Raw genomic sequence first — 26,471 nt, 5'->3', positions numbered from 1 at the left:
CAGGGAGATGGATGTACGTTTAGGTGTACTGCTGGAGACCCTTGTTTAAAAATTTACTGTATTGACGCAGACCATGCAGATACAATGAATCTCGTCGCCTTGCCGAACGCCACTTAGAGTTCAATGTTGATGAATTGAAGAAAGCCGCCGCAACTGCTGTCAGTAGGCCAGTTTCAGAGATAAAAGCATCCTAAAACCTGCTGAAGGGGGTTTCAATCGTATCTTTGATATCTCAATGAAAGATGGCTCATCTGCGCTTGCCTGACTTCCATATTCGTCAACGATGCCCCGACGCCTTACAGTAGCTAGCGAGGTCGCAACATTGGCCTTTGTTCGTGCTCGTGGCATTCCCACCCCTCGTGTCCTAGGATATTCAGCGCACGATAACCCTGTCGGCGTCGAGTACATTTTGATGGAAAAGCTCCCCGGAAGACCTATCGGCAATGCCTGGTTCAGCCTGCCCGAAAAAGATACGCTCAAAGACCTACACGAAATGTAACACTGGAAGCCAAACTCTCTGCCAACAGCCTACTTGCTAGTGGCAGTATATCTTCGCTCACGACCTGCCTCCTAGCACCCCTACAATACCCTTATCGGACTCAGAAGGTCTGTGTACTGGTCCCTACGCAAATCTTAGATGATGGTTTAATGAGCGCGCAAGTCTTGACATAGACCGCGGTCCCCGTGAGTAGGAAAAGAAGCCCATGGGGGAAAAAATTGTTTGCTGATTCTCACAATTATAGATAATGATCCGCGGCATGTCCTTCAAGCTCCAACTGTAAAATAATTAGCCTGGATTCGGACACATGGAAAGCCTCGTTTTCCCTTTCAACGTGCCTACAGGGAAACATTAGGTTACAAAAAACAAGACCCGGAGGAGCATTCCAATTCACAATTTGAATATCTCCAGCTTGCTCCATACCTTACCCCTAAAATCCCGAAGCTCAATCTTCCTATTCTCCGCCATCCTGATATTCAGCCCAACAACATCTTTATCTCTGAAGATTTTAAGATCACAGGTCTTATCGACTGGCAGCACTCTTTGGTTCTTCCAATGTTTCTTGCTGCTAGTATACCACAATCATTTCAGAGTTACGGAGATGAGCAGTTCACTCACCTCATTCCACCGCAACTCCCCAAAGGCATTAATACCATGAATGCAGATGAGCATGCTATAGCATGCGAGCAGTTCCGCCGCCGTCATGTGCACTTTTTCTATCTGAGGTTCACGCAGAAACTGAATAAGTCTCACTCAGAGGCCCTTGAAAAGAAATTTGGTCTCATAAGACATCGATTATTTGACAATGCAGGCAATCCATGGGAAGGCCTCAATACCCCATTGCAAGTAGATATCGCGCAGGTATCACAGGTTTGGTCAAAGATTGCCGCTGTCCGTTCAGATGGAAGCCTTCCTGCATGTCCTGTTGAAATTAGCGAGCAGGATGCGCAGAAGAGGGCAGCACTGGGTGATTTACTGCGAGATGTGGATAGTGAACTGGAACAGATCAATGGGTTCCTTGGTGTTGGGTCTGATGGATGGACATCAAATGAATTATTTGAACAATCGAAAGAGAGAGCACGGTTGATTAAGGCAGAGGGGCTTGCCGCGGTGGACGATGACCCCTGGCTCAGGCGGATGACCGAGCAGCATTGGCCCTTTGATGACTATAATGAAGATGAGTAACTGATCCAAATAGTTCAGTTGATATAAGTGGGAGGGGATATCTCTTCTATCAATTTTTCCTCCATGTGCTATTTGTTTCACTTGCGAGCCCCAGGACAAGGCAGATATTTGTATTATCTGATTTCGAGGCCTGATGAATCATAGAGGAATATTCCTATGAAGTGTATTATTTTGTTAAAACAGAAAGGCTTGAACTACATAGATCTTTCGACTCGGGATAGCGACCCATGAAAAAATATTTCGCTTCATTCAGAGAGTTGCTCACTAAAATCTGCCTTTAGCGCCCACCTCGAGTTCCTAAATGTAGCAGGGAGAAGGGATAGGCTCCGAAGAATCTCTCGAAATATTGTGCTATACAAAATTGTCATGCCACAGAGCATCTGCCTTGCCCTTGGCCACATCACATATGGTAAAGAAGAATCGCCAATTTTGGTCTGTTGCCCTTGTTCTTGGTCTGGCGGGGCGCCCCGGATTTTGAGTGGAGAAGGCTGGTGGGGCCTTTCAACCAATCGTCGATCAAAATTAGGAAAAAGTTCAAATTAGCTTCCAAAAATAAGGGTATTCCCCACCACATCTTCGGCTCGTTCCTTTGCCCCACAAGTTTAATAGAGTCGCTCGATAATGGGAAAGACTTGTGACTTCTCCCCTATTCAGATCTAAGTGGTCAAATAACAGGAGACGGGCACCACCATTGGAAACCTGAATATACTTGCTAAAGTTGCAGAGCAGGCCCTTGTGGAAGAGACAAACAAGCGGCCGCACCAAGCGGACAATAGTAGCCATTGCCGAGATTCGCAGCGAAGGAAACTGACCGAAGAGGGGGGGAGGTAAGTGGCTCACGGGCTGGTATTTAGTGATCGAGCTGACTTGTGTAGGCAATAATGCCATTCCCACACCCCTTTCTGAGGAGGCAGAATCCACGAGCACCGGAAACTCTTCGGGTATGGCTCAGGATTCACCATACTCGCACACTGGAGGGGCGACCGAATCCAGGCAGCAATGGCTTTCAGAATCCTTGCCACCACAGCTGGCAGGTGATGCTCGGCGATTTCCCGGGGCAAATCATACTCCCTCGCTGAAAATAGCACAACCGCCTCTAGGCGCATTATCAGATTCAAACCGGAGCTTTGGAATAAATCCCTTGGCGTTAGATAAATCGGCCTTTAATCAATCGCCTAGAACCTCGGAAATTGCCAGCCATTTAACGACTTAACTTCGAATCTTGCCACTTATTCGACAATCCTGATATATGATTACATAGTATTTTATAGTACATGAGGCTTTTCTTCTACCTTTTCTCCTTTCTTCGTATGCTCTATCTCTCTAGAATCCTGCCGTGGTACACCGATGATAAGGAACTCCAATACGCCATCAACAAAAACCCGGTCATGGAAAATGATACATGTTCCAACACGAATATCTTTAGATATTGAGCCCTGCATTCCAGGGTAATCAGAGTGTACCTTCGCAGGACCATGCAATATACGAAGTGGATACATATATAGTATGCGTTTAAGGCGGCTATCATGGACACGAGTCGGCTTATTACTGTCTTTAGTACGGAATAAAGTTACTTGGGTAGATTTTGGGTGGTTCTATTTTCCTGGGTTAGATAAAGCCATACAACGAGTGAGTCGATAAGCATACCAATTTTTCAATCAAGTCCTTGAATTCCTCTTTGAATGCTTGGTCGATGTTTATATAGACATCACCCTGCTTTACAAAATGAGTTGTAGAAGCAAGCCAGTTTTGTTGAGCAATGACAAGGCCCTTTAATTCGTCCGACAAGTCTTCAATTTTCATCTGGTTTGCCTATAAAAAGGGTGAGCGTCCAAAATTTTAGTTATTTTAGCGGTGTTTCTATACCTCGCAACTAGCGTTGAACGCGCTTTCTGATTGATCTGCCATATTCTAACTAGTGCGCTATGCCTTGAATATTGATATACAAGACAGCCGGGACCCTTTATATCTGGATTATGGCGTTGGAGAAAATCTTTAGAGTAAATTTCTAGGCTTACCCCGCTACGTCATGGCGGGGCCGATATAAAGCACGCGGCGGTAACTTAGGTAGTCCACATGACTGATAAGACCGATAAGACTGTTTAATTACAAGCTTGTCTTTATCTACTTCTAACGCATCAACATCTAATAACTAGGTATATCTCTGCCTTTTTATTGGCGATACGGATTCTTGATACAATCTCCAACCTATCTACTATGGGTCAGTCGCGCCACCCATTTTGTTTGGCTTATATTTCTGATGGACTTTACTAAGTGGGAGGGCTATATTTTAAAGTAGTCTAATTAAGATTGCTATGTAAGTGGGGACTATATGCCTGGTTGTATCAAGGGCGCTATAAAGCACCCAGATCCTCAAAACAGTCTAGTTAGCGTATCTAGAGAAAACTATCTCACCATAATGTGTATTTCAAAGTGTTTAATAACTCGCCTTCTGCGCAAAGAAAATTAAAAAAATGCTGAGATATCACCTTTTATCGCGCCTAGCCGCATAGGACAAAGCTCCTATATTTTAGATATCCATCCTTTTGTATACCTCTCAAGTCATTGCTTAACTTAATACCACTCTTCCCTCTCTCCCTTTAAAGATTAACTACTTTATTAAGCGCCTACCTAAAGTATCTAAGTATGTATTTGCCTAAGTTTGATAGTACAAAATTTAGCAGCAAGAGTATATTTATAGATATATCTATAGCTCAGGGATAAAAGTGTAGAACGAGGCGTATGTTGGGATATACAAAAGCTTTCCTCTATAGAGTTAAGCAGGATAAAAGGGCGGTATCTCAGGAATCTGGCGTATGATTTAACCAAGTTGAACAGGGATATACACTGGCAAGTTTTTGGCCTGATGCGGCCTTCAGATCAGGCCGCTTTTGGCCAATTGCTTGCCATTTTATCGTTATAGATAATAATATATAACTGCTGGGCATTAAAAAGCATGGTAAACTAGCAATAAATTCACATGATTTCATTCTATTATATTATCATAGTAGATTAGATTTCGGGCTCTGATATGGTCTATCCCTTTTCAACGTCTTTTTCCGGCCCTATCCTCGTTTTGGGCTCAGCATCAACACCCTTTACCCAGAACCACCAGCCGCAAATCAAGGCTACACTGATAGACATCGAGATAGCCCATAAAAGCCAGAACTTGCGGTTAACAAGCAGGGTTTCTTCTCCTTAAATATTGTTGGGCTAGGGAGATGTCGACGGGCCGGAAGCTTCAAAGAACGGCGTGCTAACCATTATGGCAACCGTCGAAATAGGGAGAAAAACGGTAGCAACTAGTGAAAGACCTTTCAAGCCATAATTATCGCGTTGCGTTAGTTATGTGACTGTTTCAAATACATAGCATCAATGTTAAAAGCGGTAATAGTGACCCTCGGCTCAGCTAGGGGTGCTTGAAAGAGCATTTCAGGTTGATGCATTCTGAGCCATGACGGCAGTCAATTGCTTTACTAGGATGCCTAAGCACGCGACCATCGGTTCTACAGCCGGAACCTCTGGGGCAGATTGGTACAGGGTGCTGAAAGATGCATTCCATGTTGGTGCAACCGGCTGTGTATCGGTATTCGGGCAGCCGCTTCTGCCAACTCCGGTCCAGCATAGCGGTAGGTTCTGAAACGTGGCGAGGAAGGCTAAGATGTCTGAACGGGCATCCTGGATTGGTACATTTCGCCATATACCGACAAGCTGCATTGGGATGCCGGAAGGTGCAATCTGGCTGTGTGCAGGCGGAGCCACGGCGACAAGGCCGTGTATAATGGACGAACGGGCATTCCATGTTGGTGCAGCCAGCACCAAACCAACAGTTGGGGGTTTCTGAAGCGCCGACAATCGAGTCGACGGTGCCAGTGGTAGTCGCCTCGATCTTTTTCCCTAAATAAGGGGCCGACTGGCGGCATTCGAACACGGAACTACTGCGATAAGGACCTGGTGCCTTTGAGCGCCTTGGTGAGATATTCCCTCCTTCGCCCGCCGTGCCCTGATGTGTTGTCCTGGAACGTTGCTGACGAGCTTTAGGAGCCACTGGCGGGCACGGGCTCGGTGACTGCGCTCTGTCACTGCGCTCATCAATCATAGCCTTAAGTTCGCCGATGACAACGTCTTCTGTGATGCACAAGCGCTTCTGATTCATCACCAGGAGCGCCTTATTGAATATATTTCTGGCAACCGTCTGGACATCGCGCGCGCTAGCCCAATTCGGGAGGCTCCCCAGCTTGTTGAAGAGATCGGCCAGTGTCTGGTGGAATTGCGGCGAGGGGTTTTCGAGTACCAACATGTCGAACAAGATGACGTTCTTGGTCATCTTATGTTTGAACTTTTGGAGCTCCTTGCACATCAGCTCAATGCACTCATTCGTGCGCAGTGACCCAAAGACGAACGCCTCGGGAAAGCGACTTGTTAACCCCGGGTTTTGGTCCATGAGGCGGTTGATATCAGCATCGTATCCTGCGAGGATGATGACCAACTTTCGAGAGAACTTTGCCTCAGTCATGCAGTTCACAAGCTCGTCAAGAGCCTGCTTGGCAAAATCATGCCCGCTGCCCGTTTCCACAAGACGGTAGGCTTCGTCGATAAGCAGAACCTTGCCCGAGGATTTTTCGAGAAGCCGCCGCGTCTTTGGCCCTGTCTGCCCAACATATTCTGCTATCATGTGCGAGGTTGAGCATTCCTCAACATCGGGCGTAGCTAGAATTCCCAGATCATAGTAGATCCTGCCCATTTTCTTAGCCACAGTGGTCTTGCCAGTGCCTAGAACCGTTAGGTCAGTAAATAGAGTCTCGGTACCTGCCGTAGTCCAGGCGGGTAGAACGGGATTTCGTAACGCACCTGGAGGCCCCCGAAAAAGAAAGCTAAAGGGGATCTGTTCGGAAATGTCCATGCCCAGGGACTCGAGCCCCTCAGCGATCTTCTGGTATGATTCTAGCTTGCTGATAATACCCTCGCACCCAACCATCCCCCTGAACATCTCGCGGATCGTCTCTGACGCTCGCGTAGCGCGGCTATGGTCCTGATCAAAATCCTGCGGCGCGAGGAAGGGACTCACGGCCCGGGAACCGAGCCCCGAGGTTCTTTTAATTTGGCATGTTTTGGCGTTATTGAGAATGTTATCTACCTCGCCTGCGTTTCCAAAATGCGGCTTGTTCCGGGCCCGGCGAAGCATACCCATGGCAACTTTGACAGCATCGCTTCTAGCCCGAAGGCCCTGGCTCTTTAGTTTGAGATCAAGGATTTGGCGTAGTTCTCCGTCCGTGAAGTCCTCAAACACAAAGGCCGAGTCCAGGGGGAACCGCCGGCTCAGGCCCGGGTTCATTCTTTGGAACATCTTTTCCATGTTTTCCTTGTAGCCGAGTATGAGAATACATCTGTCGTCGCCCGCTGACGATTGGACCTCTGCCACAATCGTATCGATCACGGCCGTGCTGAAGCTAGATTGATCCTCATCACTGAAGAAACTGTAGAACTCGTCGATCACGAGGACCTTCCCGACGGTGGCCTCTAAGATTGCCTGGGTTTTCTCCTCGGACTCTCCGAGATATTGCCCAATGAAGTCAACTGGTTTCTTTAGCACCACTGGATCAATGAAGTAAGGTTAGCTCTTGTTGAGGCGACAAGTCGAAAGGTATAACTACTGTACCTTCACCGTCTGACAAGATCCCCAGATGCTTCAATATCTCGCCGTAGAGTTTAGCAACCGTTGTCTTCCCTGTCCCCGGGTTGCCAAGGAAGACGCGGTTAAGGCCGAATTCAATAATCGGCTCCTCCCGCAGCTCGCGCTGGTAGTTGATCTGGATGCTGGAGCGTAGAGTGTTCACGGCGTCTTTGACTGCTTTAAGCCCGATAAGCTCCTGCAGCTTTCCCCAGGCCTTGCACTTCTTGATGGCGATGGACGGGTCCGGGCCAAGAAGGTCTTCCTTGGTTAGCATCATCACGTCCGTATCATTATTCTTCTGCCCCTTTTCGCGCGCCAATCTGCTGGCTTGACGTCTTGAAATCTGGGCCAGACAGTTCTCAACTGTGCGGGCGTTGCCAAAGCCGCGACGGCCCCGACCGCGACCAATTCGGCGGGCGACGATGCGGCAGTAGAGGCCTCCCGGCCCTTTCTCGACCTCCATTCTGCCCTGCCATTTCTTCTCGACCTTGAGCGCAAAGATCCGCATGAGATCGTCGTCGCCAAAGTCGCTGAACTGGATCGTGTAGGGGAAGCGGCTGCGCAGGCCCGGGTTGTGGCCGAAGAACGTTTCCATCTCCTTGTTATACCCTGCCACGACAAAGACGACCTTCCCTACGAGATTCTCGGCCTCAGTAAGCAGGTAGTCCAGGGCCTGGAGGCCTCCCCGGGAGCTGTGATCCGCCGTTAGCTGATATGCCTCATCGATGAATAAAATTCCGCCGCCCTTCTTGCTAAGTCTCTCGATGTGTTCCTCACACCCTTCGATACCGGAATCCGCAAGCTTCGACCCCGTTGTCTCCTCCACTTCCCTGCCAGAGATGGCGCCCAGGGATGCGAGGAAGTGAGCATAGAGGCGTGCTACTGTGGTTTTGCCTAGTTATGTGCTCGCCACAAGGGGTTTGATTAGTAGGTAACTAGTTAACGGCGGCTGTCAAAGGGATGTGTTTTCTCTCACCTGTCCCGGGATTTCCAAGCATGGCGCAGTTGAACCGGTTGCCTCTGATATTGGTGCCTTGGATGGAGGCAATCTCCGCCATTGCTCTGATGCTGAGGAATTCCTCCTTGACTTCCTCCAACCCGACCATCTCCATCAAGGTGTCAAGTGTAATATCTTCGGCGCCCTTGCATTTCTCCTCTTTCCAGCTGGTCTTCGCTGGGGAGTGACTGGGCTTCAAGCCCTCGTAGTTGTTATGCTTCCTGCGACCCCTGGACTTAGGTTGGGCCTCAGGTTCCCCGGATCCCCTGGGGAAACCGAGCTCATGTTCAACTGAAGGGTATTTCTGGTAATTCAGGTGGCCCATCAGATCCATGTGTTTATTCGCGGCTTCCTGACTGCAGAAGTAGACATCATCGCATGTATCACATTCGTGACAGAAGGGGAATGAAGGCTCTGTCTTCCACAAGTGACCCAGGTTATTCATGTGCTGGCGTAATGCTTGATTGGAACCCAATACTCTGCCGCAGAAAAGGCATAGATAGAACATTCTAGGGGCATGTATGTGCAAGTAAGTGCTAGATGAGCAGGTAGGTGAAGAAGCCGATAGACAGTCAAGTTTCTTCAATCAAGAAAATCCGTCAGGCCACCTGCACCCTCCTTTTAACCAAATACCTGTCTAACTAAAGTCAATGCGCATTCTACTTGAGGATTGGCGGTCGTTAACTAACTATAGGGAGGACAGGAGATATAAGCGCCCGCCTTGCCTGACACACAGCGCTAGCCCTAACCGCCGTAAGGGGGTGCTCAGGGGCACCTGCATGCATACCGCATATGGATCAGCCAATCGAGAGATTCAAAAGCTGGCTGAAACGGACATGGCAAACCTGAGAATGGTTTCCAACCCTTGCTAGATAGGTATATTAACCGCCTTTTAATAATAGATATAGATTTACCCCTACCAGAGCTGAATAGTAAGTAGTTATACCTTATCCTATCGACTAATTCCCTTTCTTCCAGTATACGCGGCGTGACATACTTCCCACCTGGGAAGTATGTCTTTCGCCATTTGTCCGGAGTCTTTGGAGATATGATAATAATCATAATAAAAAAAGAGCCTCTGGGAAGGTTGTGCTTATATAAACAAACACGCGAAGCTGCCAAGCTTCCTTCCAATTGGCTTTCATCGGATGATATATTTTTCCTTTCCGGCTGTTCATCGCGTTCAACACGCCGTATCTCGGTCATTCCAGTACGTCGCGCGAGACAAAAAGCACAGGATGCCTCTCAACATCTTTCACCATGCGATTTTTAATGTCGATGCACTCTGCCAGCTCGCAAGCTCTCCACGTTTTGGGGGATGCTGCTATTGCGATGTTACTCAGGTACCAGTAGGCGGCAGCTTGTACTCCGTACTGGCAGTGTTCGTCTTCTTTGAGGATGGAGGGACATGGTTGGTTGGGCTGGCAGTATCAAAGGAATTGACACTAGTTTCCGAATGGACATCTCGGTACCGCAAGATTGATGATAAAGGTATACGACGCAATGGGAGTATATTTGTAGCTGATGACAGGCTTTGAAAGTGGATTTTGAGGTTCGCTAGAGCAAGCGGTAGGTCTGGAGTGAAGTAGAACTTTTCGTGTTGAGGCGCAGTTAAAGAACTTGCGCAAGGAGCGTTCGATTGGTCAATATCGCCAGCTTAGTTGATATTCACGTGACCAGGATACTTGGAAGGTTCCAAGGTTGGGACATTGAATATCTTCGATCAATTTGCTCTATAAATGCCTTCGTTATCTCTTAGAGAACAATCAAATCCCTTATTGGGAAGCTAATTGTCAACTGCCTTGATAGCAACCAAAATGCAAATGCTATACGACGATGTTGCCTGGGAACAGAGCCTTCAAGAGGAAAGCATCCAGTCCAGATGTTCTAGCAGCCGTTACTGAATTCATGGTAGCCAAATACCCGTCATCTCGACCCATTGACCGTGCCCGTATTATAGGCGTTGGCGCCTTTAACTTCTGCTACCGTATGGAGTTTAATGATGGGTTTGCTTCTCTTCTGCGCTTTGCATCTCCGGGCCGAAGCTTGTTTCCAGAAGAGAAGACCGAAGCAGAGGTTGCTGTTATGCGCTTCATCAAGGAAAATACCAGAATTCCCGTCCCGACCATCCTTGACTGGGGAATGCAAGGCCCCTGTGATATGGGCCCGTATATCCTGATGGAGTTTATCAGTAGTTCATCCAACCTGACGGCAAAGTTGAGGAAACCCGGATTTGCTAGAGAGGACCGTCCTATACTCGACCCTAACATCGATGAATCAAAGTTAGAGCTCTTATATGGGCAGATGGCAGATATCATGCTTCAGCTGTCAAGGTGTTCCCATAGCAAGATAGGCTGCCTGAGTGCTGAGTCTGACGGCCAGACTATCACAAAACGTCCCTTGACGATGAATATGAACGAGCTCGTCCAACTCGGCGGTTACCCCAGGGCTGACCTACCGTCATCCCCTTTTATATCCACATCCGATCATTTTTACAGCCTCGCTAAAACTCATTATACACACCTATCGACACAGCGCAACGATGCTATTCAGTCGGAGGAGGATTGCCGCAACAAATACACCATCAGAAAGATACTGCTCAAGCTCGCAGGGCAGTCAAAATTCACGCATGAGGATGCTCTGGATCGCCGCGAATTCAGGCTTTTCTGTGACGACCTCCGGCCAACAAATGTACTTATTGACGAGAACTTCAAGGTCGTCGCTGTGATTGACTGGGAATTCACGTATGCTGCACCCTCTGAATTTACATACAGTCCTCCATGGTGGCTGCTTCTTGAAACACCAGAAGACTGGCCGTCAGGCATATTAGATTGGGCCAAGACTTACGATTCACGGCTCAAGATCTTTCTACGAGCGATGGCGTGTCATGAAGATATCGCGATCCAGGAGGGGCGGTTATCCGACGGGGAGCGACTCTCTGAAAGGATGTCTGATAGCTGGAAGAGTGGTGATTTCTGGGTTTACTACGGTTTACGGAAGAGCTGGGCTCTAGATATCGTCTGGCCCTTCATTGACCAGGCGATATATGGTGGAGAACAGACACACGAGCAGAGAGTAGCCTTGCTTGCGGATAGAATCAAATTCACCGACAACGAGCGTAAGGAAATGGACGCCTTCGTTCAACAAAAGCTAAGGCAATCTGAGCCTGGAGCGCAAAGTAATGTGCCCGGCACCTAACAAAGTCTGGTGAAACATCTCAATCATCCCAAGGCAAGGAGCGAGAAAAATCTCTCACGAGAAACTTCCAACTGATGTTGAGGTCGTCCAGCTCGAGGCATCGCAGAAAAGCTGACCCATAACAAGACAGATTTTAAAAGAGTACGAGGACAAGCAAGCATTGTGAGTATCCCACGAACGACTCTCTTAAACTCCCTTTATCAAGCTCAGCATTGCACTATGCGGCATGGAGTGAATATATAAGGAAAGCTTGCATCCTCAAACCGTGCATCAGAGTCCAGACAGCAGCTCCTAAAGACTCATCAAAGAGCATCCAATCACCGCATCTAGGAGTGTTGATTATGGCTCATTACCGTAACATGAGTGTATCACGGTGTATCTCCATACTCTGATATCACGTTGCCGGAAGTAAATACTTGACTAACTAACTAGTTAACCAGCCAACATGTACTCCGTAGTATAAGTTACAGCATGGTAGACATGGTAGAGCCGGCTAACCACCGAGGCCACACCTGTCTGTCTGTCTGTTCGCCCGCAGCTGCATGATGGAACTGCTACCCACGACGGTTCCATCAAATCAGGCCTCGAGCCAGGTATCACTTATCCCTAGGCACGCAGCTAGGTAACACTCCGCAGTTAGTTAAAGCGCTGTTGTACTAACCAAGCAAGCGCTCGCTTCCCCTGGCTGCCGTCTCTGCCATCCAAGCTGCATCCTGCGGCTTCACCCTTCACCCTTCACTCTTCACCCCTTGCCTTGCGCATTGCTCCCTTCTCTTCCACTCAGCAGCTGTGGGTGGCAATAGCTAGCCAGGCAGCCCGCCAGTTCCTATCCAGCATCGAACCCGATCCACGTTCTGCGTGCCGTCTTTTTCATTTGGTGTCAACTAACTAACTACCCGCTCCCTAGCAAACTACCTGGGCTGTTTAGTCGGTTTACCCAGTTAGTGTGTCAGGGAAGCCCGCAAGGCCCAGCTGGATCCCGTCAAGGGCGAGAAACCATAACTGAGAGAGAAAAAATGGAGAGAAAGAGATTTCTCCCCTTGCTTGCTTGCTTTTCTCTGGGAGTTCGAAGTTGGATCCTGTGGGCTCCATATCAACGTCATCCCGGGGCCACCGCCGCCGTCGCATAGGCCGGTTGCTTTCGCTGGAACCGTGGATGCTCCTCTCCCTCTCCCTCCGTGTCTCTCTGTGTGTGCTATATATACACTTAATACCCTTTCCGCCATCCGTGTTCGTTCTCTCTGGTTCGCTGTCGTCACCGAATCGCATGTTTACCTGTCTTTTTTCTGGGTGACGTTGGCTTGTTTGCCGGCGGTTTCTGGCGCTGCTTGCCCCCCAGCCAACTACAAACTCCCAGCAGCTCCCGTCAAATCCCCCTCCCCTGGCTGATCTTTTTACCCGGTTCACCCTCTTTTTTCACGGGTATAAAGCCATCCAGGTAGCCTCTTCTTAAAAAAAGCTTCTTGTCTTGCCGTTTAGCGCTAGCAAGCTCTTCTTTTTCGTCCTGCTGTCTTGTCGACTGCACCTTGGAAGCCCTTCTCACCAAGAGACGTACTATCACCACCACCACCACTACAGGAACTCTACCATGGCTAAACGCTCTATCTTCGTGGCCACGCATCCCCGAGCATGCTCGACGGCCTTTGAAAGAGTAAATACTGTCATCTCTTCACTTCCCTGAACATAGTTTAACCTCTCTCTCTCCTCTCCAGGTCTTCATGACCCGCCATGACACTCTAAAGTGCATCCACGAACCGCTCGGTGATGCCTTTTACTATGGCCCGGAAAGGCTGAGCAAGAGATATGAGGATGACGAAGATGCCAGAGTCCAGACGGGCTTCCACCAGTCGACTTTCAAGACTATCTTCGACCGCTTGGATACAGAAGCTTCAGAGGTGTGACCCTTTTTCCCCTGCCAGTTTGAGAGAAAAAGAAGAACCAAAAAAATACCATCACGGCCATCACTCTTTACTCTTCCATGCGTTCCGATGTTTCTCTTATCTCCTCCTGCTGCTGCTGTTGTTACAGTTGCTTTTCCAAGTTAAATGGGATATCTCTCTTTTGCCTTGATATGGATGTCTAGAGGACACTCGATTGTTCCCCGGTCACTCATTGGACTTACCAATACCACAGCGCAAAATGCTCACCGTTGCATCTAGGGGAAACGACTCTTCATCAAGGATATGGCATACTACATCATGCCGCCGGACGCGCAGCCAGCAACCACAGTAGCCTCACTTCAGATACCCAAGCGTGGAATTAGCACCACCATGCACACCAACGGAGCCTCTTCTAATGGTGTGGCCGCAGCTCATGTAACTAATCCGGAACCTGAAAACCCAACAGTCGTCCCGCTAGAGCTGCTCTCGAAATTCCATTTCGCCTTCTTGATCCGTGATCCGCACTATAGTATCCCATCGTTCTACCGCTGCACCATCCCACCACTAGGCAATATCACTGGGTTTTATGAGTTCTACGAAAACGAATCTGGATATGACGAACTGCGCCGGCTCTTCGACTACCTTCGCAAAATCCAGTTTGTCGGTCCATCCCACGCATCCACAGTCCATACCGCAAGTGCAAACGCAACCAATGGAGCCACCAATGGAGTACATGGTGAGCCAGAAAAGGTCGAAATATGCGTGGTCGACGCAGACGACCTCCTAGATAACCCAGCTGCTGTGATCGAACGCTTCTGCAAGAGTGTTGGGGAAGAGTACAACCCTGAAATGCTCCAATGGTCCTCCGAGAAAGACCAGAAAGTAGCTCATGACGCCTTTGCCAAATGGCAAGGCTTCCATGATGATGCTCTGGGATCCAAGAGCCTGCGTCCAAGAGCCCACGTAAGTTTTACCCCTAAGAAGCACCCATCCGTGTAACCTCTGGATGTACCTCAGCTTTTCTATTTTTGGAGCGTTATAGCTAATACTTATTTTTTCATCTGATAAGAAGAAAGCAACCAAAACTGAAGAAGAGTTTGACGCAGAGTGGAAAGGAGAAATATGGTGAGAAAGGAGCAAAGATCATTCGCTCGGCCGTGGACCGAAACATGGCGGATTACCGCTATCTGAAGAAATTCGCTATGAAGATATAACTTCATAGGCTATAATTATCATGCCCTGCATATGTTCCTTAGGGAAAGAGTCATGCTAATCAAGCTGTGCCAAACGGTTCAGCAAGCATGGCGATGTCTTAGCTCGAATGACTTTATTCCTAGGCCTCTATTGCTTAACTAGTTACTTACAACAGTTCTGGCACTACCTAGTTGCTGCCCTATCACGATTTATAGACTAGCTAGGTATATCTTGGGTCATTGAGTGCCTCATTTATGTAGTCTACGGTTTGATATGACGAGAGTTCGGGAAATGGAAACTTCTCCAGGCATAGTGTGATACAGGGTGTTGCAGCATGGTACTTTGTTACTATGGTTAGAGTATTTACTTAATGAACCCAGCTATGCATGCTCCTTTGTCCAAGTGACGCAAGACAAACAAAGTAGTTAAGGAAGCTCGTACAATCGTAGCTCTGTATAACGTACTGCACTGGAAGGAAACATACCGAAGAACCATATATAAGGGAGGAAGCATCAAGCTAGAACAGCCCAAAACACCACAAACAAAGGAAGCTCTTCCAAAGAACCATATAGTAATAGAAACATAGAACTATGACCATAAGAGCAAAGAGGAAAGAAATAGGAAAGACCACCAGCTCCTCCCCCCCAAAAAAAGATAAACTCATAAAAAATGGAGTAGATAAATAGTCGATGCGATCTAACAAGAAATTTGCAGACGGGATAGGATTGATGAAACGATACCGACCCGGTCATGCTCGGTTGAAACAAGCTCAACAAGGACGGGCCGGACATGGTACAAAACGAAGAAAGGTAGATATATGTATACAGTCCTTGCTAAGGTCCCAGGGGGGTAGTAGTATAATGGCCGGTCGTGACGCAGAGCGAGGAGATCACACGGCACTGTAACCGCCTCGGGTTCCACCTCCTTGCAGTGTGTTTACCACCCGTCGCGCCCAGTCCTTGAGGATATAGGGAATATCCCGGATAGTGTCACTGTGAGGAAGCAGATCCCACCCACGAGCTCCATACCGGCTGTAATTGAGCCACGAACCAAATATCAGATAAGCCGCAGTGCATAGGAAGAGACTGTGAATGACATCAGGGAGTTAGTCGTTATACTCTGGCGGTCAAGGGAGAATGGAATAGATAGGAATGACTTACAGGACAATAAGCCAGGTAAAGAACCCCCAGTGGCCGGATGATGTGTTACCACCGCCTTCAACGTTCTCGCAAGCATATTTGGTCCTCCACTCCAGCTCTAAGGTACCTTGTTCTTCGTTATAGCCCTTATAAACAAGGCTCTTCGAGTTTTCTTCCTCTCGTTTTTGGGATTTGCCGTCCTTGTCCTTACTATCCTTCTTATCATCGCCTTTCTTTTCATCGTCTTTCTTCTTATCGTCGTCCGGTTTGGCGTCTTCCAAACCCTCCAGCCCGGTTCGTTCGGGGTCACACAAGAAGGTAAACACCGCTTTCTGCTTCTTTACTACATCGCCGACCTTGTGTTTTCCGCCATGAAGCTCCATCTTCAGACCTTCGGTACTCGGGTTCTCTTTCTTTAGCCGTGTGAATATAGGGTCGAGTGTCTTGCCGCTATCTAGAACAAAATTGCCCGCAATATCGATCACCTCCATGGTTCGCTCTATTCCATTTATATCCGTTGCATTCCTGACAGCGCAGACTACAAATGAAGATAACCGAGCGTTAGCGATTGCAGTACTGGCCACGGGAGAAAAAACACAAGGTAAACACACCGAAAGCACCCTTTTTACACATAGATTTGGTTAATGGCTTGCATATGTCAAGCGTGTATGTTGTATTGAAGTCTCCGTGGGTGCTGGTAGTCTCCATGACTGAATGAGCACCTCCAAGCTTGGAGAGATCCCACGATACTCCATCGACTTTGATATGAGAACAGTCTAGTTCGGCAGACGCTAAGGAGGAAAAAACGGCAAATAAGGATAGAATCGATAGCCCCTGGTATCTCGCCATCGTGGCCGCCGCCGCCGTCGTTGTTGCAGGCTACAGCCCAAGCTCGGCTTTATCTTCCTAGGCGTCACGCGGGCAGACTGTCCCCAACAGCTTCAAGAATGCGATCAGAGGGAAGTGAACGAGCGATGAGCCAGGATGGACCGGTAAAATAGAGGAGTAGCTCTAGAGATGATCTGGCAGCTGTTTGGTCGTGGGAAATGAACAGGTGTTCTACCAGGTTAGGCACAGAAGTTGTATTTGCTTGCAAGCTGGACTTTCGCGGTTGCATCATAAACATCCCTAAAGGCGCTGGTAGTGTCACGTGATACGGCTATTCAGCCTGGAGTTTGATATCAGGCAGAAGATGATGATTTTGACAGGTAACATGTATGTTATTGCAGAGAAGATGTTGGATGATATGTAAGAGGATATGTAGAATACATCTGAACATTTTGATTCTTTGTTATCCGGCATTTCCATCCCACTACTCGCCAACCGCTAACTGTGCAAGCATTTGTGGGCGTTTCTGTAGATCTTCGTTCGCTAAACACATCATTCACTCTGTGTTTCCCTTGAATAGCTCCTATCCTCTCTTGGTGTATAGCTCATTCCGTTGCTGATATTGATGTGGCTCGTTGTTTGGCCAAAATATTAACATTCGCATCTTTTGTGCCTCCATTTGATAACCAGCAACATCAACACATTTAACAGCGGATATTTGATATAACTGCCAACAACATCCAGTTGACAGATTATAGACATACCAAATCCTGACAGTATATCTTCCTAATTGCACGGGCTCCGGAGATCAAGATGTTTCAGCGTCGGATGGTGAGTATAGCCCTGGACTGCGCTCCAAGGTGCTTGCTACTGGCCTCTCGCTAACACATATTTTAGCTCTCGAAGGACGACGAAGCCACTGGCAGTGAAGAGACTGAAGTCCGGCGTGAAGATCAAGAAAAGATAAACCGTTTCAGTCGATTGCATCAACGAGAGGCCGTGTTGGAAGCACAGCTCAAGGCGAAGCTGGTACGTATACCAAACACGCGCTCCACGTACTGAAGAAGATACTGCTACGTTAAGAGCGTATACGGCGCACCTGTACCCTGTAGTTGCAATATTTCTGTAATTGGTCTTTTCCCAGATCTGTATTGCCACTATAGACCGAATATCGATTTTGATCACCTTCTAGACAATATCGTGAATGAGGGGCTAACACACACTACAGAAAGACAAGGAAGATCTCGAGGAAGTCTCCGCTGAGCTTGACCTGGCCGATGAGGACGTCCCGGTTCCGTAAGTAACGTCTCCGTCTTAATATCAGCCATAGTTAGGATATCTCTATTACAAGCCTTACTAACTAGAAGCAGATACAAAATCGGTGACTCCTTCATGTCGCTTCCTCTATCAGAAGCACAGGAAATGCTAGCTGCTTCTACTGAGAAAATCGACACCGAAGTGTCTGACTTAGAGGAGAAACTGGGAGCATTAAAGGAAGAAGCACAGCAACTGAAGATTGCGCTTTATGCGCGATTTGGAAAGAGCATTAACTTGGAGACTTAATAATGGACATGACTGGATTTATATAGATACCTAGCACAGCATAGGCATTGTTTCCACTGAATATATTACACTGGACAACAACAGCTGAAAAGAATCGAAATATGATCATTAAGATCTTCTTATTATTAAAAACAAAATATTTCTAGTAAAAAAAGTCCAGTTGTAAATGGGTATCATTTATACATTCGTTATTTCATCCGACCCATCTTCTCTGTGTCCTTTCGTCTTCAACGGGATAAAAAAATGCGGTGATGATGGCATTGTTCTTAAGCCTTAATGCTCAATGCTCGAGCTTGAGAGATGAAGAGTCGACGCAAGTTCCCAACCGAGTGGCAATGCCGAGATGTTTCGTTCTCATATAATATTCGCGATTGTCATCTTAGAGATGCTGCTCTTTTGGCACGGGCTGCTGGTCGTCTCTGGGGGGCGGCAAGAGGTGCTAATGCCGTTATGGACTGGGCGATCAAGGCGCGAATTTTCTAGACCATTGGGAGAAATAGCATGGTTCTGTTGCTGTTGCTGTTGTTGTTGCTGTTGTTGTTGCTGCTGTTGCTGTTGTTGTTGCTGTTGTTGTTGCTGCTGTTGCTGTTGTTGTTGTTGTTGCTGCTGCTGCTGCTGCTGCTGCTCAGCTAACAAGCGCTGAGTTACCATTTCAACCCAGCCCCATCCTTCCCACTCTTGTACTTGATCTTCAGTGTCACCAACATCTGTTCGGCTGCTATCCAAAGCCTCCGCCTTCAATGGGGAGGTCGATGAGTTGGATGTGGCAGACGGTGATTTGGTTCCTAAATCCATGGCGGGATTAGGATAAGTCGACCTCCAGACCCAAGAGGTATCCATTGAACTTTGTAGGTCACCCGACACGTAGGCCATCAGTTCCTCGTCTTCTTCAAAGTTTAACGGACCCCCCTTTTGCTGCTTTTCAAGTAAAAACTTCAAGAAGAAGGTGATGTATCGCCCTGAAGCAATGTTCACTGCCCTGGCATCTCCAATTGCGGAGCAGGCCTGTATGCATACTAGCGCGGCTGCATAATCGGCTCTACAGAGCAGGAGCAGGATGCATCGCCAAATATGCTTGCAAATCACGGAAGTGGCAGCTGCAGCTAATAGATAGCGCCAGTCGTCGCCGTTTGCTTTTGACGGCGCTCCCGGTTCAGCAGAAGTTGGTGAGCGCATGCATCTAGTTAAAATTCCAGTGGTATCGCGAGCAACAGCCAAACAATGATCCATAGCAGCATTCCGGATCTCCGGCGGGCATCCGGGAGAGAGATTATGGCGGTGTAAGACTAATCGGGTGTTCTGGAGAATGATAACAGGGGAAAGAGACCGTGGATCGAGGTACTGATTTGACTGCATGTGATAATCTGCTGGGAAGCTGTTCAAACATGCCCTGAAATGTCGATCAAATAACTCCAGGGTATCGCCTGATATAACCAAACTTTTGAGGGCTTTGGTAAGTTGCGATACGCAGCGCATTATGTGGACTATAACAAGTAAGGGATTTGATTTCTGGTCAGGCGTTTGATTCCCTTCTTGGATAAGTTGCTCTTCGATGGGGGATGGTAGGCCAATATCACAATCATCATCAATAATTGCAAGCGGGCGGCCAAGTTCCAATGCGCTCAGCCTATTGACTGTTTGTTAGTATTTTGGTTGAAGAAGCGACAAGACTGCATGGTGGTTATGCATGAACTGACCTTTCCCATGAGTAAATAGACCACCAAACACGTTTCCTCATTTCACCATCCATCGGCTCCCATGGGCCTGACTCCAAATGAAAACCAAGGTCCTGAGCAATCCGTACTGCGGAACCAAGCCATACCCAACTGACGGAGTTTATATTAAGTTCAGACAAGTAGATGCTCACCAGCATCGCCCCGCGAGCTTGCTCGATGGAGAAAGTATTTTGCCAAAGGTCAATCAAACCCATACTGGTTTTTATGTATTCCTTGCCTTTGGCAATTAAGTCTGCATCAAGGGAATGTAGCGATCCACAACCTAATAAGGCGAAAAAGACTGCAGCCCAACCCCTGGGGACACCTTTGAGGGTCCCTGTCTGATGAACTCTCTCGTAGACATGTAAAATGGTAGGCCAATGGAGAACTGGATATAGACAATGCACACATGAGAAATAATGTCGCATTAAAACATGTGCGATATTTGTTGGAGGAAGCGGGGGCACGTCTGCATCTAGGACAGGTTGCGGTCGTAAAAAATAAGGAGTTTGCGGGAAATGAAGAAGGCCTTGTCCATAAATTCGCATTTTTGAGCATACTCGAGAGAAGTCGTAATTAACGTTCGGAGTACGGAGGCGAGTAGGTTGGGAGCCTATCTCTGGAATTGCCGGAATATCTTCGGCAACATCAGAATCAGAACCCATGAGGCTAGCAGCCTTTGGTGCACCAGAGCGCAACTGTTGTAGCTGGATTTTGGCCTGGGCGAGCTGCCTCTCAAGATCTTGAACTTGCCTTACACGGTTGTTAGAGAACAGGTAAGGTCAAACATAGTAGTGATAGGGTAACCAACTTGATAGACGACATGCGCCGGTTCGTCTCCTTTGTAAAAAGGCATCTGACATTACGGTTGGAACACTCCGTACAACTCGATGAGTCCGAAGCATCACACTATTGGAACTATCAGCATATCCATACCTAGATACGGGAAAGCGTAGGTCAGACACATACCTTTACTTTTCTTTCGCGGCATGCATCGCAACTGGGATCTTTCCGTCGCTGTCTATATGCACGCTTGTGCGATTGCTGGGGGACTGCTGGAGAAATATGGCTTGCAGAGCTCGAAGCATCAGAGATAGAGCCATTATGGAGCGGGCTAAGCAATAAACCAGGCCTCTCTCCATGCTGAATCTGGGGATAATCGTATTGTGGATGATATGTGTTGCCCATAGACATCTGCTGGTTGTGCGGAGCGGAAGTGTAGAGAAGGCTAGATATCTTAAGCCCGTTGCCTGGGGGGCCACGATGAGGTGTAGAGCCACAGCCGGGTTCCGAAGGTGGCCTCGGAGCAGCCGTTGATGTAGAGCTGATAGATGAGACGGGCGACGAAGCGTAATAACCACCTTGCTGACTCCGTGGAGGCGGAGGAGGGTATTGTTGTCTCTGCATTCTGAAAGTCTTCCCCTCAGGCTTGAATGCAGGAATCACAAATGTCAGCTAGATATTGGTCCTTCTGGTCGTGAGCCTTGTCGCATTCCGTCTATCCTGGCCGAAATCTCATTCACAAGTCTTAAATGAATGTAGCCATTCGCATTCAGATACTTTATATCGATGTGACTGGGCTGTATGCCGGTTTGGATAGGGTAGGTCGAGATGCCCTAATGGGTTTTTGTTCCGAGGCGGGAGAAGCAGACAAGGGACAAGGAGCGGCGATATTGCCGGCCAGGAATATATACCTAGTTATATATATATATGGCCAAGCTGGAGTCAATTCGCGGGGTTCAAAGGCCGCTTCATAGCTAAGTATCGGGTGATGTTTCCAGTAACCACCAATGCTACCTACCCCCACAGGTAGAAATATTCCGACAAGCTGGAAAGGGAGTGCCGAGGAAAGAAAAATAAATAAATCGTAGATCTCACGAGATTCCTGTCGTGTGTGGCTCGTGGGTGTGTTAAAACCCCCCCGTACCTGATCTTGAAACTCAAAGGGCGAACTTCGACCAGACGGATAGTTGTTTCTTTTCTTTTCTCTCTCGGGTCAAGGGAGCAAGAGAGAATGCGAGAGTTCCTGTTCCGTGTCTCACGGACAGGCGGTGGTGGAAACTTGCGAGAGAGAAACCCCGGAGCTGATAAGTTATAGCGCCCAACAGTGGACTCGGGTCATGGAGAAAAGGGAAAGGAAAACGGAAAAAGGAAAAAAGCTGGGGTTGAGAATCGAAAGACAGTTGGTGTCGATTAAAACCTGGGACAATCTGCTGTTACATACTCCGTTACTCTTCCTGCACATGCGGCTGTCAGTTCCACAGGCCGAAGGCAAAAGGAGGCGGACGGCTAGACTGCGAGGAATCCCAACTCTATTATTTGCAAAGGCTGAAGGGGAAAGAGAAGGCATGCGCTTTGAACCTCGTATTATCACCTCCAGCTTGAAACGATTTCACAGCTCCGGCGGCGTCGTGGTAGGAATCAAATCACGGGCTCCCAGTTTCTCGCTTGGTTCTGCGCCTGGACCCTAACTATAGTTGGCCGTCTACCAAGCGATCAGGATCTGTTAGCAAAAAAGAATAGTAATAAAATATAATAAAATAAAATAAGAAAAGTAAAACGCAATCGCATCGAACAGATGTACTTACATGTACCAGCCAGGATATTCTTCGCTTGGGCCCGAGGTTCGATGTCACGGAAGAATCCTGGTTCGCCCCTAAAAGTCCCGCCCGTCCTTCACTTCGCACATCCAGGCTGAGCCGAAATTAGAGCGCCCACACAGCCAAGGGGGGCGCTAGGTTGGATTGGCCAGCTGCAAAGGTAGTTCCCGTTTCCACGCTTTGTGCACTTAGTTGCGACGGTGAAACCACATGGAAACACTGGGTGGTGTGCCCAACCGTTTTGTGCTTGTCGGGATTTTGGCCTTGCTGCTGCTGATGGAGGGTGTTCAGATCGTCCGGCCGTCAGCGCCATGCAGGAGGGATCATCCAGTAGCGAGGAAGCTTCTGTCACCCTGAGTCAACTGATGGGACCTTTGGAGCTCCTTCGCCGTCTTGGACTGGTATTGCCGAGTGTACCGAACTTGACAGAGAGAAACTCCACGAAGTTAACTCATTTAACTAACTCTGATAGTTCGTTAGCTAACGTTTTGAACCTCACGTTATCGGCCCTTGGAGCATCATTTGAACATCACCTTCGGCCAGTCCAGCATCCCGCGAGAGCGACAAGATCACAGGCATGGCTCTTCTTAAGCCCACCGAGCTGTCATTCCCTCTGCCAAAGCTGTCGCATGTCAACCTCCATATCCATCTTACTTGTCTCGCTACCTCGACTCTCATCTTCCTGACCACAACCTCGATCGGCGACTCAAACGTTGCCCGGCCCATGGGCAGCTTCGTCTATGCCATGCCAGATGTATGAGCCACTCTTTCTCTTCATTCTTCCTTTTTTATCCCGCGCGCGCCTTGCTTGTTTTGAAATTGCCATCCCCGTATCACAATATACGACGCCCAATACCCAACGTCCCATATGTAAGATAGATCCCCCTCTTAGGACAGGGGAAAGGTGGGAGCAAGGCTGTCAACACACCACACTTTGCTGCATTCGCCATATTTTCCAATACCATACACGTACACACATTGCAAGCTCTTGATCGTCGCCCATCATCTCCCGGTGCTTTCTTATCCCAATTTCAATTGTTCATGTCCAATATCCAAGAATGCAATAGAAAAAGAAACGAGAAAGAGAAAACTAACAAACTACCCGCCCGATCTTCCGATCCCGCTCTGCTGTGTCTGAATATACAGAACTCAAATGAAAAATCTACAATCTGCTCGACTCTCTATTCGTCACCGACGAGTATAGATTATGCAACGCGCACGGCCCGGATTCTGGCTCGCCGGATGAGCATACCGGTCTATGTTGGCTGCAGCGCTGACTTCTCGGGGATGATGGTCGAGGAGGAAACAGAGGGGTTAACCAAGGTCGTCAATACCATCATGGCAGAGTGGGAAAAGCAACGACAGTCCTAGGCGGAGGAGAATCATTTGCAAGCAAACAATATCATTCGTTTGGCAGGATTAGACGAACGTAATGTGCGTTCCTTTCTTCTTCCGTTCCTCTTTTGTCCTTCCTTCGACAACTATGGTTCCTTTTTATTTTTTTGTGCTCCAATCCCAAAGCCCAGACCCCTAGTTATCGTTTCTTATGGAAGAAATCCTCGTTTAAAAGCAGGATGGTCTTTCTGTTTTCGGAGCGGGCTAGTTGGTCTATGCTGCTGTACTACATAGAATGAACCAAACACATGCTGTGTCCCCGGGATATCACGGCCTTGACAAGTGAAAAAGCAAAACAAGCCAAGGAGCGGGAGGGTAGGGAATGAAAAGGAAAATATATAGCTACCTTGGTGATGAAATCTTGCCTTTCAGGAACTATTCCCCTTTAATGGCCAGGCCTGAGATGTAGGAGAAAGAAAGTGATGTTGCTCTCCTACGTAGGAAGGGTATATATATGTATGAAGAAACTGCGCATGCATGAAGAAACGGCCTGATGAGCCGACATGTCACCAACTTCAACGGTGAAGCCAAAAAAATTCCCACGCGATGTTGCCGTCTAACCCTATTCCTGAGATGCGAGTCCATCGATGTAAGAAACTCGTCTCAGGACAGGTTAGATAAAAATGAGCTGTCTCACTGCGATCAACACGCTTTTTGCTACTTGGTGAAAGAAGGCGCAAACACAGCTAGGCAAAATCACACTGCGGGAATACAGCACTGGCGCTGATACAGACCTAGCCACGGCCACAGCTCAACGTGGTTGGGCGGACATGCGGCTGGTTGTTTGACAATCTCCCACCGCGGAAATCTTGCCGTCCTTGGGCCTTTGGGCGATCGTATCCAGGAAGTAACTACGATGTTGATGGCGCGATATTCGACTCAACATGATACTGCTACATATCTAGCAGGGGACAAGGTGGACTTGCTACGTTGCGAGCGAGCAATCCTCAAGTCAACAAATGGCCCTATATAATGGTTGGTCTGTATATAACCATAGGCTGAGACAATGCTTTTGCGGCATTCGGCTGGAATTGATTCTCCGGCGATAGGGAAAAGCTTGCATGGGTGTTGTTCGTATATGTTGGTCTTCCATTCAACCGATAAATACCACCTCTCGCCACGAGTGCATATATATTGGTTACCCGCAGTAATATCCGTGCTAATTTGAGGTATGTCAGTCTATAACTCCGTATCTTTTTGCAGATCCTTCGAGAAGGCCCAACATCCCAAAAGAGGTTGTCCGCTACGGAGTACTTTTCCTCTTTCCATTATTGTGTTATGATGTGTATTCAGTCCAGTGCACGATAGTCTGGTCGATTATGTTGTTGTCTTAGACACGATTTATAGGACGGATATCTTCCGCGCCAGCGGACTCGTTAAAAATCTTGCAAATCGTTAATCGTGCAATTGTGAGTCGAGTTTTGCGATTGAGGCTTTGATCGCCATTTTGGAGCATACCGATAAAGCTGAGGACAGGCTCCACGCATGCAAAAAGGCTGATTAAAATAACGCATCTCGAACGGACAGGATGTACGTATACTGTGCAACAAAACGTCAATAATAAATGGGTGGGTCGACACGGAGAGAGCTAAATCAACCTTCTTGGGGAGGCTGGAAGGTTATCCAAGGGAGAAAGACAAGTCGGGATCTGGGATCTGGGATCCTTAGTTACGGTTAGATGCCGAATGGTCTAACCAGAGTTACGGAGTTCTGCAAAAAAGCAATTGCTGGATACACGGAGTTCAACTTCTATACTCCGCTCATGATCCTCTGCTCCGGACAACAGGGTCGTGTCTCGAGCAATAGCTCACACACATATTATGCGAACAAGGGCAAGGAATTTTTAATATGCGGGTTCTCGATAGTGCCCAACCTTTTGCTGAACTATTAATTAGCTGAGGACGAATTCACATGGGGAGGGGTTGCAGAGGGGGGGGCATGATATTAATTATGTACCCGTATATGCATGAAGGATATGTGTAGAGGGAGTGTACGAAATCTCGGGCGTCGCCATCCTGGTGATAGTCCGTCGTCTCATGGCTTCGCAAATTCTAAACAGGGTACGCCGGAAAGGAACATGGAGTCAACAAGGTTTTCCGTCGACTTACTCCGTACATATCATTATTCCACACGCATTGTCCTTCTTCCAGAGTTGGTTCCTGAAATTGTTTAGATTGGAATTTGGAAGCCGGATAACTAGTTAGCTGAGCACGGGCCTCGAGAGCGGGAAGTTTTTTCACGCCACTTCACACAAGGACATCAAAGGCAGCAAGGCCTTGGTCTGTCCCTGGCTCATCATAGGTAGTTACACATGTGAGACGGAAGACTCTGGTTATTGCTTCGTATATGAGTCCGTCGTCACCTGGGAGCTCGCTGTCCATGGCCCACCTTCCCGGGACTCCTTTTTGCGACCGTTAGTTAGCTCTCGCCAAGACTGGGCCTCAAACCGAAGTTCCATGTGTATTTGGAGAAAGTTAGGTAGCTGAAGATGCTTTGTTTTCGATCAAATGTATTTTCCGAAGCGGGGAGAAGCAGAAACGCTCGCCCTCGTATAGGAAATGTTGGCGAGAAATGAAAATGCTTCTCGGAGCGTAACCGAAAATG

At 48.0% G+C, this 26,471-nt stretch overlaps 9 protein-coding genes across 9 annotated transcripts; 5 read left to right on the top strand and 4 right to left on the bottom strand.

Annotated features, from left to right (window-relative positions):
- Positions 1–283: 283 nt before the first annotated feature.
- Positions 284–1,684, top strand: MGYG_07018 (phosphotransferase enzyme family protein; the record flags this gene model as incomplete). The annotated part of the gene is made up of 2 exons (XM_003170973.1): positions 284–495; positions 844–1,684. The coding sequence occupies 2 exons, from the start codon at positions 284–286 to the stop codon at positions 1,682–1,684; spliced, it is 1,053 nt and encodes a 350-aa protein (XP_003171021.1).
- Positions 1,685–2,949: 1,265 nt separating this feature from the next.
- On the bottom strand, positions 2,950–3,592 carry MGYG_07017 (hypothetical protein; the record flags this gene model as incomplete). Its single annotated transcript, XM_003170972.1, has 3 exons — positions 2,950–3,279; positions 3,332–3,496; positions 3,551–3,592. 3 exons carry the CDS (start codon positions 3,590–3,592, stop codon positions 2,950–2,952), a joined length of 537 nt encoding a protein of 178 aa, XP_003171020.1.
- A 1,501-nt stretch (positions 3,593–5,093) lies between these two features.
- On the bottom strand, positions 5,094–8,689 carry MGYG_07016 (cbbX protein; the record flags this gene model as incomplete). Its single annotated transcript, XM_003170971.1, has 4 exons — positions 5,094–6,457; positions 6,536–7,279; positions 7,344–8,252; positions 8,335–8,689. The coding sequence occupies 4 exons, from the start codon at positions 8,687–8,689 to the stop codon at positions 5,094–5,096; spliced, it is 3,372 nt and encodes a 1,123-aa protein (XP_003171019.1).
- A 1,502-nt stretch (positions 8,690–10,191) lies between these two features.
- MGYG_07015 (hypothetical protein) lies at positions 10,192–11,553 on the top strand (the record flags this gene model as incomplete). The annotated part of the gene is made up of 1 exon (XM_003170970.1): positions 10,192–11,553. One exon carries the CDS (start codon positions 10,192–10,194, stop codon positions 11,551–11,553), a length of 1,362 nt encoding a protein of 453 aa, XP_003171018.1.
- Positions 11,554–13,141: 1,588 nt separating this feature from the next.
- On the top strand, positions 13,142–14,647 carry MGYG_07014 (hypothetical protein; the record flags this gene model as incomplete). The annotated part of the gene is made up of 4 exons (XM_003170969.1): positions 13,142–13,204; positions 13,266–13,448; positions 13,713–14,396; positions 14,510–14,647. 4 exons carry the CDS (start codon positions 13,142–13,144, stop codon positions 14,645–14,647), a joined length of 1,068 nt encoding a protein of 355 aa, XP_003171017.1.
- An 869-nt stretch (positions 14,648–15,516) lies between these two features.
- MGYG_07013 (Atg27p) lies at positions 15,517–16,615 on the bottom strand (the record flags this gene model as incomplete). Its single annotated transcript, XM_003170968.1, has 3 exons — positions 15,517–15,712; positions 15,788–16,304; positions 16,378–16,615. The coding sequence occupies 3 exons, from the start codon at positions 16,613–16,615 to the stop codon at positions 15,517–15,519; spliced, it is 951 nt and encodes a 316-aa protein (XP_003171016.1).
- A 792-nt stretch (positions 16,616–17,407) lies between these two features.
- MGYG_07012 (prefoldin subunit 4) lies at positions 17,408–18,157 on the top strand (the record flags this gene model as incomplete). Its single annotated transcript, XM_003170967.1, has 4 exons — positions 17,408–17,425; positions 17,492–17,623; positions 17,823–17,890; positions 17,965–18,157. The coding sequence occupies 4 exons, from the start codon at positions 17,408–17,410 to the stop codon at positions 18,155–18,157; spliced, it is 411 nt and encodes a 136-aa protein (XP_003171015.1).
- Positions 18,158–18,511: 354 nt separating this feature from the next.
- Positions 18,512–21,279, bottom strand: MGYG_07011 (fungal specific transcription factor domain-containing protein; the record flags this gene model as incomplete). Its single annotated transcript, XM_003170966.1, has 4 exons — positions 18,512–19,784; positions 19,855–20,625; positions 20,684–20,781; positions 20,842–21,279. 4 exons carry the CDS (start codon positions 21,277–21,279, stop codon positions 18,512–18,514), a joined length of 2,580 nt encoding a protein of 859 aa, XP_003171014.1.
- Positions 21,280–23,049: 1,770 nt separating this feature from the next.
- MGYG_07010 (hypothetical protein) lies at positions 23,050–23,843 on the top strand (the record flags this gene model as incomplete). Its single annotated transcript, XM_003170965.1, has 2 exons — positions 23,050–23,226; positions 23,619–23,843. 2 exons carry the CDS (start codon positions 23,050–23,052, stop codon positions 23,841–23,843), a joined length of 402 nt encoding a protein of 133 aa, XP_003171013.1.
- Between the last annotated feature and the right edge of the window lie 2,628 nt (positions 23,844–26,471).

The sequence above is a fragment of the Nannizzia gypsea genome, genomic scaffold, assembly GCF_000150975.2.
Source record: "Nannizzia gypsea CBS 118893 supercont1.6 genomic scaffold, whole genome shotgun sequence".
Taxonomy (NCBI): Eukaryota; Fungi; Ascomycota; class Eurotiomycetes; order Onygenales; family Arthrodermataceae; genus Nannizzia; species Nannizzia gypsea.
This window is presented reverse-complemented; position numbering and strand designations above follow the sequence as displayed.